Source organism: Seriola dumerili, unplaced genomic scaffold, assembly GCF_002260705.1.
Source record: "Seriola dumerili isolate Sdu_G_001 unplaced genomic scaffold, Sdu_1.0 BDQW01000457.1, whole genome shotgun sequence".
Lineage (NCBI taxonomy): Eukaryota > Metazoa > Chordata > Actinopteri > Carangiformes > Carangidae > Seriola > Seriola dumerili.
The window spans coordinates 138,918-153,133 of NW_019174712.1; the positions used below are offsets into that span (position 1 = coordinate 138,918).

Here is a 14,216-nt window from a genome sequence, read left to right on the forward strand (position 1 = left end):
CAGTCATGAAATGCACAGTTGGTTCGTTTGTCTGATCCACTGGTACGAAGAGTTGGGTTCAGAATAAGCCCCGCCCCCTCCCACCACAGCTCACACAGTCTGATGTATTTTTCGTACGGTGCATTTCTTTCGTCCCGTCGGACAAACGTGACAATATTACAGAACGTGCTGAGTTTACTGTAGAGATGCTGAATGACAGACCTCAGGTAGTGTTGCTGACAGCGAAGAAGAACCAGTGTTCCCACTGACACCAACCACACGGACGACAAACTCAAAGCTCCTCCTCCTCCTGTCCCGGGATTCATTGGGCGTTGGTGAAGACGAGGCGGCGGGAAGAGAAGGATTAATCAGAATCACAATGGGTGTGACCGTCAGCTGTGGGCTGGTCTTTGGTGCCAGGTGATGAGAGTTCACTGAGGAGACCTGCAGAGAGATGAGCTCCGGGACTTGGGGCGTCAAATTGCTTCCAACCTTGAAGGGGAAAGTTTAATGGCGCTCCTGACCCTGATCGCAGCTACCTCACATCCCACTCCGACGTGCCCCGGTGGACGCCGGCGACCACAAACCGATGAGGACGTCTTAGTGCTTGCACGTCCCCGCCGTCACTGAGGTGTTCTGCCCTGTTGCTTTAGTCCGTCTTCGCGGTGGTAAACCGTTGGCGAAGAGTGCCAAACGTACCAGACGTACGAAACCGACGCCGCCGAGCACCAAAGACGAGCGAACGCAGCTGGATCAGTCGGTTTCACCATCAGCTGTTGTCGGAGGGATTAAGGTGCTCGTCAGGGACACTGAGCCTGATTGACTTGACAGAAGTTGGACCACTGAGTATAAAGCACCACCCCCCCCCCTCCTCACCTCTGACCCCGGGGGTCACCCAGCACAGACGCTGTGCTGACACTGTGTTCTCCTGGTTGCTGTTGCAGGTAGATGTCGTGCTGTGATCTTTTTGTGCCTCCATGTGCCTTTTTTTTCTTTTCACACAGCAGTCAGTGTCTGTTTGCTTATTCCTCTGTTGTGTTGAAATCTCAGCAGACGGCTCAACGTGCCACCCCCCCCCCCCCCCCCCCCCCCCCCACGGCCTTGGACACGTTTTATACCAGGAACATGGATTGATGAGTAAAGACCTAGAGTTTATGCACATCATGTTGTTTTTCACCTTTTTACTGTGACACAAGCCACTAGACGACGTTTCAGTTCAACATGGAACTGAAGAACTTTCTTCTTCACATTTCTCTTCAATGCAATAAAAAGTGAAACGGCAGCTGAGTGTGTGCAGGGTTTATCATTTCTACCAGGAAGCAGAGACGCAGCAGAGAAGTCGTGACTTTTATATTGAGCTGTGAAAGGTTTGTGTGTCGGTCTCGTGCTAACGGTCGACCGTTGACATTTTGTTTTTAACTTAACCGTCTCTCCGTCACCTTCACAAGAGGTTTGTTCATCTGAGCTTCAGATTAACTCAATATTATAGATTCTTCTGTTCTGTTCTGGAATGTGGAAAATAAAATGTAACCCGTTGTGATTCGCTCCAGAATTTATTTTTCTTACGCCGAGTTATTTCATACGAACGGGATTCACAGTTGTGGTGAATGTTTTTGATGCTGATGATGATTTACAAATGGAAACATCTGCTTTCATACAGAAGTGGGAATGTTTAGCTAGGCTAGCTAGGCTAGCTGCGTTAGCTCGCTAAGACCACTTCACTGACACGACTTCTTTCATCCAACAGAATTACTATAATTTTAAAAATATATAAGAATAAATATAATATGAATATAAATAAAATATAAAAGAATGAACTCTGGGAATAAAAAGAGGGAAAATAAGAGGTTTAAATGTTGTTTCACAGGTTTTACTTTTCTGCTGGAAATATTCAGAAATATAAAATAATTTGTCTCCACTTTAAAAAAAAAACAAAAACTCATGGATCCATTTAATTAGTCTTAAATTACAAATGAACAACACACGAGATGAGCTCATAGCGGTGGGTTCGAGGGAGAGAGAGCGTGTGACTTAAATTAGCTGCATTCTGCTGTTATAAATAGAGGATAATCAGCTGACTGGAGATAAACACAGGCAGGATCTGAAGAAGAAAACACTGAATGAAAGGAGAGAAATCAGGCACAGAATAAAAACTAAAATAAAAGAATGGAAGAAGTAAGAAAAGAGGAAACGACAAAGGCAAGAAAAAAATAAGAAATTAGCAAATGTGTGATGATAATGATTAACATTAACATTAAAATCTGAATCTGGCAGATAAACGCAGACGAGTGAAAAGTAGAAAAAATAAAAAGTGTAAAAACCGCTGAAGTCTTTTACTCAAGTGAAAGTCCTCGGTTACCTGAAGCTGTGGTGTCGGGTGTCAGGGCCTCCACAGGCCTGGTGGGGGAGGCGGGGGAGGCGGGGGAGGACTCAGAGAGGGGGGGAGACTCTCTAACTTTAGGAGCCTGTGTCAGTCCGGCCGCCATCAGCCTCAGACCAGACGACCTCCAGTGTGAGCGACCGCCGCCTGAACAGAGGTAAGAAAACACACACACACACACACACAGATGAATGATTTTATATGAAGGAGAGCCAGAGTGTGTGTGTGTGTGTGTGAGTGTGTGTGTGAGTGTGTGTGAGGTTTCACACTCCTGATTCGTGTTGTTTAAAGCTTGAAGCTGTTCGGCCTTTGAGCTGCTGCTCTCAGGCCTGACGAGCTCTGAGGCAGCTGTCACTTCAGCTAAATATAGACCCACTGGAAGGCCTCATATCACACACACACACACACTCTTCACACTGATACAGCAACATAATTTTGAAAACCTTGTAGGTTTTTCTCTTTTAAATCCTAGAAATCCTTTAATTTGTCGGTGGTTTTGAAATGTGGGACAGGAGCAGAAATCTCTGACAGTGACGTGATTGATCTGCGTCTCCACGTCTTTCATCAAACCGTCCTTTTATCTGAAGACATGTTGTCTTTTTCGGGATCATGTCTCACGCTGAGGTCCACAGAGCTCACGCGTGTCCTCTCTCTGAGTGACACGGTGATGCTTGAATTATAAGTCACACACATTGTGAAGGAGCTCGTCACTCCTCTGTTCTGTTTCCCACCAAAGCCTGAAAATAAATGCTGAAGCTCCATCACTCAGAACATGACGGAGACACTTTCTGTTGTTAGTTTCTTCTTCCCAGCCTCAGTTATCTGCTACAGAGCAGCTGTGATTAACTCCAGCTCGTCTCTTCATGAGTTCAGGTTCCAACTGACCCGATTAAGAAGTTTATAGATAAATAAATTCATTAATCAATGTAGATAAATTCAGAAGTGCAAGGTGCAGTGTTGGTTTTTATTCTCAGGATAAAGGAGGAATCTGAGACAGTCATGTTTGTGTGTTTGGACAGAGGGAACCAGTCTCACTAGCAGGGAGGCGGGATTGTTGTTGCCATGGCGTCGGCCAGTGAGAACGGGGAGCACGCGGATCAGACGGTTCCCGACGGAGACGAGGAGGAGAGGAGCATCAGAGGAGTCCAGTCTCATTACCTCCGCTGCCCCTCCCCCAGGTAGGAGAGCACCTTAACTCGCTCCAACAGCACGCCACGGGGAAAGAAACGTGACGCACATTTCATCCGATGAATTTAAAAACTTGAAGATGTTCATCCAGATAAACTGTGAACATTTTATTTCAATAAGATAAAATCAATAAGGGGCTGTGCATCATCATCATCATCTCTCTCTCTCTCTCTCTCTCTCAGTTTCTCCAAGGTATCTGAGTCCAGGTTTTCCATGATCTCAGGCTCTGACGCCGCGAGCATCTTCATGGAGCCCATCCACCTCTCCTCAGCCATCGCCGCCAAGAAGATCATCAACGAGGGTGAGACAAACGAGCGGGAAAAACTGTGCTGCAGAAAACATGACATTACTTTTCATCCTTTAGTATTGATCAGCTGCTGATCAACGGCTCACTGTCACTTCATCACAGATTCTTTCTATAACTGCACCATTAAAGTCAAGCAGAGTCCTGGAGTTCAGGCTTCATTAGGAGCTGGAGGACGTGTTGCTCTCAGATCATATCAGTAAATATTTGATCCAAAATAAGAATCTGAATCTGAATCTGAGGTTCAGTCTGAAATGTTGGACAGGGCCAAACTCCACACAGTTTATCTGAAGAGCTCTTCACTCCTCATACTAATGCAGCCATTGGAAACATGATTTCCACGTCCTGGTTCAGCAACTATAATTTGGTCCAATTGTCTTCGGTTCCAGTGAAGTCATGTCTCATTCCTGCGGCTCGTTAGCAGATGGAGACGCTGCCCGTTGGAGGAGCGGCGTGGCGCTGATTGGGGAAATTAGCCTGACACACCAGAGAGCAGCTCCTGTTTCAGACGTCTCCGCTGGTATTTCATTACATCAGCGGCTGCTTAATGGACAATACATGTTTCATCTGGAGGGAGAACGATGGTCTCTGATGATTACAGCGATGTCTGCATTGATGAGGTGCCGCTTGTGAAGCTGTGCTCCTCATGTAGCTCAGAGAAATCAGATCTGTTCTGAACAGACGGTACCTGCTACTGGAGAATAAAACCCTTCACATACTGTACGTTCACTGATGGCACAGGCTCCATTATGGATCTGGAGACCTTCCTCTGCTGTCAGTGCTCCGAGCTCTGAGTCGGGCCTCAGGTAACAGTTAGACCAGGGAGGATCAATCTCAGCGCTGTGATGCAGACACTGATTTTTCCAGCAGAAGACACAGAAGCAAAAACATCTTTAACAAAAAGAAAAACAAACATCTTAATGAAGGGTCACTTTTTAAGACTAACATAAATAAACAAAGATGTGGTTAGGTGGATTGTTTCCTGTGGACACAGACATGTTCGCTGTTTCCATTGGTTTCCAGTCTTATAGCTGACCTAAGCTAACCTAAGCTAACCTAAGCTAACTGCTTACTGTACAGAAACGAGCCCACGGGTCGTCTGTGCTGCAGGTTATTATCACCCATCGTTAGGTGTTGTTGCTAGGCGACATGTAGTGGTCGTAGTAATTACGACAGGAAAGAGCGGTGTTCGATTCCCATGTGAATATAGCAGTTTACATTGTTTCTATTATCCGGGACCGTTCTTGGTTGTTATTGTAACCATGACAACAAAGATCATCTATATTTTTTTTGATCAACTCCCCTGGAAGTCGTAAATGAATGTGACTCTACTGTTGGCTTGAGTGCACACTGGTTTGATTCTGGGTTCTGACACCGGCCCAGATCTGGCCCACTGTAGTTTTTGGTCCTGGTTTGCACCCCTGACGCCGAGCCGGATACGGGCCAGAGCTGGCTTGTGTACGGCTCCACCACTGCCTGGTTTCAGTTATAACCCTCCCTCACGAGTTGGTCACGGTGTCTGTCCTCAGAGCTGCCGCCTCGAAGCGTGCGTGCCGAGTCCGTCCCGGAGTCCATGTTGGAAACCGCCGAGCAGCTGATGGTGGAGGATCTCTACAACCGGGTCAGGGACATGATCGACGACCGCAGCCCCTACAACACCCCCTGCGTGCTGGACATCCAGAGGGCCATGGTGCAGGACCGCCTGGAGGCTCCCGTCAACCCAGTGGACGAGGTGTTTTCCAACATCTTCATCGCAGAGAAGTGAGTCTCCACTCGGAAGCCGCGTCTTACAAAAGTCAAAACAACCTTGTTTTCTTTCCTTCTCTTGGAACAATCAGTGTTTTTTTGTGGGGGAGTTACGAGTCTGTTTTCTTCCTCAGATCAGTCGCGGTCAACAAGGCTCGTCTGAAGCGAATGGGCATCACCCACATCCTTAACACCGCCCACGGCACAGGGGTGTACACGGGCGAGTCCTTCTACGCCGGAATGAACATCCAGTACATGGGCATCGAGGTGGACGACTTCCCCGACGCCGACATCTCAGTGCACTTCAGATCCACCGCCGAGTTCCTGGACGAGGCTCTGCTGACGCACAGAGGTAATGATGATGATGATGATGATGATGATGATGAGTTTCATCTTTTTCACTGCTTTATAATTTAATAAAGTGGTTTTAAAGCAACTCCACAGGATAAACTGGTGTAGTTGTCTCATGTTTCATACGTCTGTGAGTTCAGACATTTTCCCTCTAAACCTCATGGTTTTATTTCATTAACTGCTTTAACCTCAATTTTCTAATGTTTAAAAACAACTCGACAACAGAGAACGGATTTGTTGTTGTTCTGAGATTCCCAGAGTTTTTTTCTTTCTTTCTTTCTTTCATTATTTACTTAACATGGGACGATACACAATACCTCTGTTTCACCAGATTTAGCCAAAAGCAGACTTATTATCAGTGTGTCCCTGGGCGGGGGTCGGCAGTGACGCAGTGAAAGATCACAAACAGCTCACCGGAAACGTCTCAGTGATTTCCCAGTTTCTGAGAAGTGTTTCATGGACATACAGAGAACTTCTATGTTCCTGGAAGAGCGACTCGTTACAGTCACTGTCTCTTATTCTTTGTAACTGCAGCTGATTCACGGAGACGTCAGCAGAAACAACTGCAGCTCTCAGCGCCTTCCAGGCCAAACACCATCACTCCGTCTGTTTTTAGCTCTTGGACTTTTGCTTTTCAGTAAAAAATATTCATCCTGAAATGATCCTGACGAAAAAATGCTTCAGGCAGAAATCTTGAATTTTAGTTTTTGACATTAAAAACGAGGACATCAAAACGAACTACGATGCTGCTGTATAAACAGATAATAAATGACATGTGATTAGAAACTCTAAAATATTTCAGTTTTCGCCTTAAAAGCCGTTTTCAGTCGAGCTGTAATCACCATTTTTCTTTGCTTTCAGGAAAGGTTCTTGTGGTTTCCATGATGGGCGTCAGTCGCTCTGCTGTCCTGGTGGCGTCCTACCTGATGATTTTCCAACACATGAGCATCATGGAGGCCCTGACTTCCATGAGGAAGAAGCGCGCCATCAACCCCAACGAAGGCTTCCTGAAGCAGCTGCGAGAGCTCAACGAGAACCTGATGGAGGAGCGCGACGACGACGACGAAACACTCAGCCAGTGCTCTGTGATCGACGCTCGCACCCGCGCTCGCATCTTCAACGAAGACGGAGATGACGATGATGATACTGATAAAGAGGAAGAGCAGAGTATGATCGGGGTAAAAGCTCAGTCCATCATGATGGAGGAGGAGGAGGATGGCGAAAGTGTGATGAGCAGCGTTGCTTCCTCTGCAGCCGCCGCGGCGCTCAGGAGTGGATTGATTGGTGCGCAGAACGGGCCGGGCGGCCAGGGATCAACCGCTGCTCAAGAGGAGATTGTCCTACCTGAGGGCGAGGGCAAGGAGGACGAGGAGGAGGGGCTTGACGGTATGATCCGCGACTGGCAGAGGAGAAATGAGAAATACCAAAGTGAGGAGTGGTGGGAGGCGCAGCTCAACAGTGACGGGGAGGAGGAGGAGTCTCTTGCGGGCGGCCAATCAAAGAAGATGGCGGAAGGCGTAGATGCAGATGTGGAGAGCGTCACCAGCGAGGACGTACGAGCTGTGAAAGAGCGGCTGAAGCGTCGCAACAGACGCCCACCTTCAGACGCCATGTCCACCTCCAGCTGCACGAGCTACTCTGACCTCTGGAAACAGCGGCTGAAGGAAATCGAGGAACAAGCCGCCGCTCGCTACCGCAAGAAAGAGGACGACGAAGGCAGCGAGAGCACCGCCACAGAGGGAGGGAAGAAGAACATCGATGAGGAAGTGGAGAGTATCCTCTCCGACACCAGCTCCATGTACAACTTCTGCCAGAAAAACAAGGAGAAGATGACGCCACTGGAGCGTTGGCGCGTCAAGCGGATTCAGTTTGGCTGGAACAAGAAAGATCGAGAGGATGGAGAGAAGAGTTCTGTAGCAGAGGGAGAGAAAGGTGAGGGCGAGGGAGAAGCAAAGACACCATCTTTCCAAGATGTCAACCTGACGGCGTACCAGTCGTGGAAGCTGAGGCAGCAGAAGCGTCTCGGGGAAGAGAACACGAGCGAGATTTTAGAGATGAGTCGAGGCGAGGACTCGGCCACGGTCAAAAGGAGGCAACGACGCGAGGAGATTCTGGAGCGTTCAAAGAAAACCTTAGAAGAAAGTCAGTCCATGTGTGGCTGGGAGGCGGAGAGCTGCGTCAGCGGAGGTACGATACCTCTCTCCGCCTTCTGGGCTGGAGCCGGGGTTGCCGGCCCACCGAGCGTCGCCAACGATGACAACATGTCCATGCTCAGCGGCAGGTCGTCCGTCATATCCTCGGTTTCACAACCTCGTAGCACAAGATCAGCACAATCTGCAGTTCCACTCAATCCCGTGTCCCCGGTTCCTCCCATCCTCCCGGTGCCCACCGTCCAGGGCCCAGGAGGCGAGCCGATGGTCAATCTGGCCAGCATCCAGAACTGGATCGCGAACGTCGTCTCTGAAACGATCAAACAGAAGCAGGACGAGATGAGTCTGCCTCCTCCGTCACGCGCAGGATCTGAGTTTAGCTATGGCGGTGCAGGAAGTGTGGTTTCTGGCAGGGGAGTGGAAGATGACCGAGCGTCCTTGTTGAGCGGCGCCTCCTACTCCAGCGCTCTGTCCCAGGGTCGTGGCAGGGCAGCATCAGTCCTCTCAGGTGGCGGGTCCAGCAGCATCTCAGGTCTCAGTGGTAGAGGTTCGGCACTGGGCTCCACCCTGGGCTCCACCCTGGGCTCCACCCTGGGCTCCAAGAAAAACAAGATCACCACCACCAGCGTCCCCCTCTTCAGCCTCTTCCAAGACCAGGTCAACCTGGGCAAACTGGATGCCATGGACAAGGAGATCAAGTCTGGGATGAGAGACAAGATGGCTACCTACGAAAAGAAGAAGATCTTGGAGGACAACAAGCGCAGCACTATGTACAAGAAAAAGAAACCGAAGGAGGATGAAGATGAGGAGGAGGAGAGAAAGAAGAAAGAGGAGGAGTTTCTTGCAGAGACAAAGAAAAAGGAGAAACCTAAGAGGAGTTACGGTCTCTCTGGGTGCCTGAATCTCAACCCAGCCCTGGAGAAAGACAAGAACACCAGCGTCGACGACTGGCTGGAAAGCGTCCGGCCTCCTCAAAGGAAGATGGACGCCGGTCCGTCAGAGGATCCCTACGATGATCTCGATGCCTCTGCTTCTGAATTTGATTTCTCGAGCCGCAGGGCGTCCTATGCTGCCGGCGAGGAAGACGAGGAAATGTACGGCTCCAGGTACAGATCAAGGTTACGTGAGGATCTGTCGAGTGAAGACGCAGAATATTCCTGCAACGGGTTCACGCAGTCCCACAGCTACAGCCAGGCGAGGAGGGCGTACGGGGCGTCCAACGACAGCGACGAGGGGGCGGAGAGCTACAGCGACTTCTCCACCAAGAGGAAGTTCGGTCACCATTCACGATATGAGAGCAGCGGGACAGAAGGGAGGAGCGATCGAAGGGCGGTGGCCAATGCAGACGAGGAGGAGGAGGATATCGCCACCTTCATCGCCCAAACCAGGCAGAGGATCAGAGCTCGGGCGGCGGCGGAGGCCGAGGACGACGAGGTGCTCGCCGCTTGGAGAGCACAGCAAGACGCAAAGTCACACGGTCGGAGTGAATCTTAGAAAACACCTGATGCAGGGAGGTTTCTGCTGCAGCCAGTTTTATCTGAATGTCATGAGAGAAACTCATTTTTTTCAAATTGTGAACATCTGTATTTACAAGTATTTACATCTGTAGGGAAATACGCACCTTTACCTGCTCATCATGCATCACAGTATAACTACAATGAATGTTCAGAGCCTGTATTCATATTAATAAGTTCTCAGTTGCACCATTGTTGAATGTAACTCATCATGAAATACACTATGAAATGTATTTTCATACGAGATGATGAAAGAAAATCCTATTTGTACTGTTCTATTATTTTATTATTGCAATAAATATTCTGATAAATGACGAGTTGGTGATTTGGTTTTTAATTTATTAGCTTCATCAAAACAGAAACAAACAAACAAAATCACACCTTAACACACAATAACACAAACTCACAATGTACAACAACAAACTGAAGAAGAAGAAGTGATGATGCAGAAATAAAATATCTTTATCAGTTATATAACATTGCTATGTAGCTTATATTTCTGTCACATAACCTTTATCTGATTGACACAGTTCCTTCTGTTATATTATAATTTATATATGTTTAAAATAGAGTTGACGAAGTAGAAAATTGATTTAAAATGAATCTTTCTTGTTTCCTACTTTACATGCACAAGAAAACATGAAGCCACGACTCCATCTGTACGTCACATGACATAAACACGATACATACATTAAACTGGCTACAATAAACAAACAGCTGGAGGCTCCGTGGAAACAATTTGTTATGTAATTTAACTTTGAGGTTAAAGTTTTTCCTTGTACATTGAGGGAAGAGGATTTCTTGTTTTGATTGTAGAAAGGAGATTTGTCTTGAGAGTGCACTGACTGTATTTCTCACGCTGCAGCTCCCTCTAGTGGACAGAACAAGTACTGCTTGTGATATCTTCAGATATGTATAAATACTAAGATTTACTTCTATCAAATCTTAAGTGTTGTTTTTCAACCTTATCTTTAACTGTTCCTGGTGTTCACCTGAGCACAGGTGTCACAGGGTGAAGCTGTGTACTGCAGCCATGATGGGACATGTTGACATAATGCCAAAACACGTGAGACCGTGGCCCTCATCATGTCTTATAGCGAAGCTTTACATACCGCAGGGGGATAAACCATGAGGGAATGTTGATCTACAGGCTGTTGTATATTCACTTTAATCCAGAGACAAACAGAAACATGGTAACAGAGACATTTGTTTTTTATAATATATATTCTTATTATTATTATTATTATTATTATAAGGCATTTGTTCTATCATGAACTCTAATGATTTTATCATCTGTTGGTTTTAACTTGCTGTCTTGTGTGGAGCATTTTCAAACTTGAGCTTTGAAACATGAAGGTTACTTTTATTACCGGAGAGATTAAAGCACTACAAACCCGAGTGTGTTCACGAAGCATGAGGCTGAAAACGTGGCCTCCGGGTCAGCAGACTGTGGACTGACGTGTGCTGCGTGAATGAAATCCTCCTCTGAGAGTGTGGAGGCTTTTCATAACACTCAGGTTTATTCCCTTCACTCTGTTTGAGGCGTTCGACAAACGATGGCGAGCTGGTGGATGTCCGCAGACATGCCGGACAGTCTGGACCCGGAGGACAACTCCATCGTGTCTCGGGTCCTTCAGGCGGTCGGGCTGTTCGGAGACATCCTGTCGTTAGAGGACACGATGGAGCCGATGTTGTCTGAAGTCAGAGGAAGGAAAAGTCCCGACAGTGATGAAGCAATGGACGAGGACGAGACGGTAAAAAGTGTCCAAGAAAATGACGAAGAAAAAATGATGATGGAGGACGAGAAAGGAGGGAAGGTGGAAAATGATGGAGAAGATCAAGAGTCTGAAGACTGGAGAGAGGAAGAAGAGAAAGAACAGGAGGATCTGCAAGGAGGAGAAAAAGATGGACGCATTGACATGGAGAAAGAAACAGAAGTGGATGTAAGAGAAGAGGAGGAAGAGAGGACAAGAAAAGTGGTGGAGGAGGAGACGACTGAAGGAGAAGAAGAAGAACCTGCAAAGGAAGAAGAAGAGGAAGACGAGGCATGTGTGGAGGAAGAACCAGAGATTGAAAAGGAGAAGAAAGAGGAGGAATGTGAGAAAGAGAACAAGCGGGAGGAGAAAGGAAAAAGGGGGGATGAGGTAGAGGAAAAGGAACACGACAAGGCAGAAGTGATGGAGAAGGAAAAGGAGGTAGAGGATGAAAAAGAAGAGGAAGATGTAGAGAAGCAAGAAGAGGAGGAAGAGCAAGAAAATGAGGTAGATGGAGAGAAAGAAGAAAAAGAAAACGTGGAGGAAAAGGACAAATCAAAGAGTCAAGGACAACAAGAGAAAGAAAGAAGGGAAGAGGACAAGACAGAAAGGAGAGATGAGGATGAAGAGAAAAGGTTAAAAGAACTTGGACAGACAGTCGAGGTAGAAAGACAGGATGAAGAAGAGGTGGAGAGAAACAAAGAACAGAGGCAGACAGAGGAGGAAGAGACAGAGGAAGAAGAAGAAGAAAAGATTGAAGGAAGAAAAGAACAAGAGAAGAACACAGTGGATGAAGAGGTAGAAGAAAAGCAGGTGATGGAGGAGGAAGAAAAAGATGGAGAGAAAGAAATAAAGACTCAGAAGGAGGAAGAAGAAAAGGAGGTAATGAAGGAAGAAAGAGGGGATGGTGGAGGAAAGAAAGAGATGGAGGAAGGAGGAGAGAATGACAGAGCTGAGAAAGAGAGGGAGAGTCATGAGGAAGAAGAAAGAGAGGAAGAGAGGGAGGTGGAGGGAAAAGAGGAAGGAAGTAAGGATGACATCATGGAGAAAGAAAAGGAGGAAGAGAAAGAAGAAGACAGGGAGACAGATGAAGAAGAGGATGATGAAACTAAAGACAAGGAAGTGGAGGTGGTGAGAAAAGAAGAAGAGATGGAGGAAAGGGAAGAAGAGGAAGTACAGGAAGAAAACAAAAAACAAAAGTTTGACAGAGAAGAAGAAGAAGAAGAAGAAGAAGAAGAAGAGGAGACGACAGCAGGACAAGAAAAAAATGCAGAAGAAGAAAAAGAGCCAGAAAATCAGCTCAATCAATCAGACTCCCAGAAATCATCACCTGCATCACCTGCATCATCTCCATCACCTGCATCACCTGCATCCCCTCCATCACCTGCATCACCTCCATCACCTGCATCACCTGCATCCCCTCCATCACCTCCATCACCTCCATCACCTGCATCACCTGCATCACCTGCATCACCTGCATCACCTGCATCACCTCCATCACCTGCATCACCTGCATCACCTCCATCACCTGCATCACCTGCATCACCTGCATCACCTGCATCACCTGCATCACCTCTACAAGAGCTTGGACTCTCTGACAGGCTGCGTGCTGACGGTGCAGGTGACACGGTGCTCACAGATGGAGAGGGAGGCTCAGTCGCTGCCAGAGACCAGAGCGAGGACGTTTATCCCACATCGCCGAGCAGCGACAAAGAGCCGGACGAGTCGTCTCTGAGCAGCACAGACGCTCCAGCTCCGACTGTGACACACACACACCTCCCCTCGGTCCGTGTCCGTCTGCGTCTGAGGGATCCATCAGAGGAGGACGCCTCCGGAGAGACTCCACCTGAGCGACACACAGGTAACCGCTGCTATTCTGCCGTCTCCGGTTCTTCTCTTTGTGCTCCTACGACGCTGTGAAACACTAGAGTTCAGGTCCTTGAGACGGTGTCACCTGCGGTCGCTGTTGGTCACCATGTTTCCATTGTGTTGTGAGCAACTTCCACAACACAACAACAACAACACCAGCTTCAGGTTCAGCTTCAGCACCTGGGTGAGCAGGTGAGCAGGTGAAGCTGTGCAGCATTTGTGCAGAGTTTAAATAATTCAGGAAATGAAACTAACCTAAGAAATTAAGTTCAGCCAACAGTTGTTTTGTAAATTCAAGGTGTAAGATGTGAACGTATGATTATATCTGAAATGAAATCAGCTCACCCACAGATAGGAATGATATTTTACAGTGTAAAATAATCAATTTTCTTCATTTGCAAAGTGCAAAATAGACATAAAGTGTGTGATCTATATAAAGAACAGATTAGTGAGCCCACAAATAAAAGAGAGCAGAACTTCTACATGCCACAATTACTGATTATTGTTTTATATTTTTATATTCATTAAAAAAAAGTAAGAGTGCTTTAACATTTGTATAAGGTGTTTGCTGCAGGGGACGTATTTTCTTCTTTTCAATGACTTCAATATGTAATTCTCCCCGGGGAGTCCGAACCTTTAATTTGTTTGTACGCCTAAAACCTTAAGTTAATTGTGCTCTGAGTGTTTCAGTATGGAGCTGGATGTTCAGAGTGTAGAGAAGAGGTTATATAACTGCAGCTATGAGCGGCTGGAACACAATTACTGCGAGTGGAGATTCAGGTCAGAGAGTTAATTCATTCATTAAAATCTAATTAAAATTCCACAAAGATGACACTCACACGGTTGGCAAAAACAAACCTTGCATGCTTTACTTTTTAATTCAAATAATTTTATTAGATATTTCCACTTCCAGGTCTGCGGGCATCAGGTTGCAGGCTGGAGAACAGAGCGACACTGATGGATGCAGATGCCCAGTTGATG

At 47.0% G+C, this 14,216-nt stretch overlaps 1 protein-coding gene across 1 annotated transcript; it reads left to right on the forward strand.

Annotated features, from left to right (window-relative positions):
- The first annotated feature begins 2,467 nt into the window (after positions 1-2,467).
- On the forward strand, positions 2,468-9,893 carry dusp27 (dual specificity phosphatase 27, atypical). The gene is made up of 6 exons (XM_022762957.1): positions 2,468-2,516; positions 3,379-3,537; positions 3,730-3,848; positions 5,381-5,612; positions 5,732-5,949; positions 6,810-9,893. Exons 2-6 carry the CDS (start codon positions 3,422-3,424, stop codon positions 9,590-9,592), a joined length of 3,468 nt encoding a protein of 1,155 aa, XP_022618678.1. The 5' UTR covers positions 2,468-2,516; positions 3,379-3,421; the 3' UTR covers positions 9,593-9,893.
- The last annotated feature ends 4,323 nt before the right edge of the window (positions 9,894-14,216 follow it).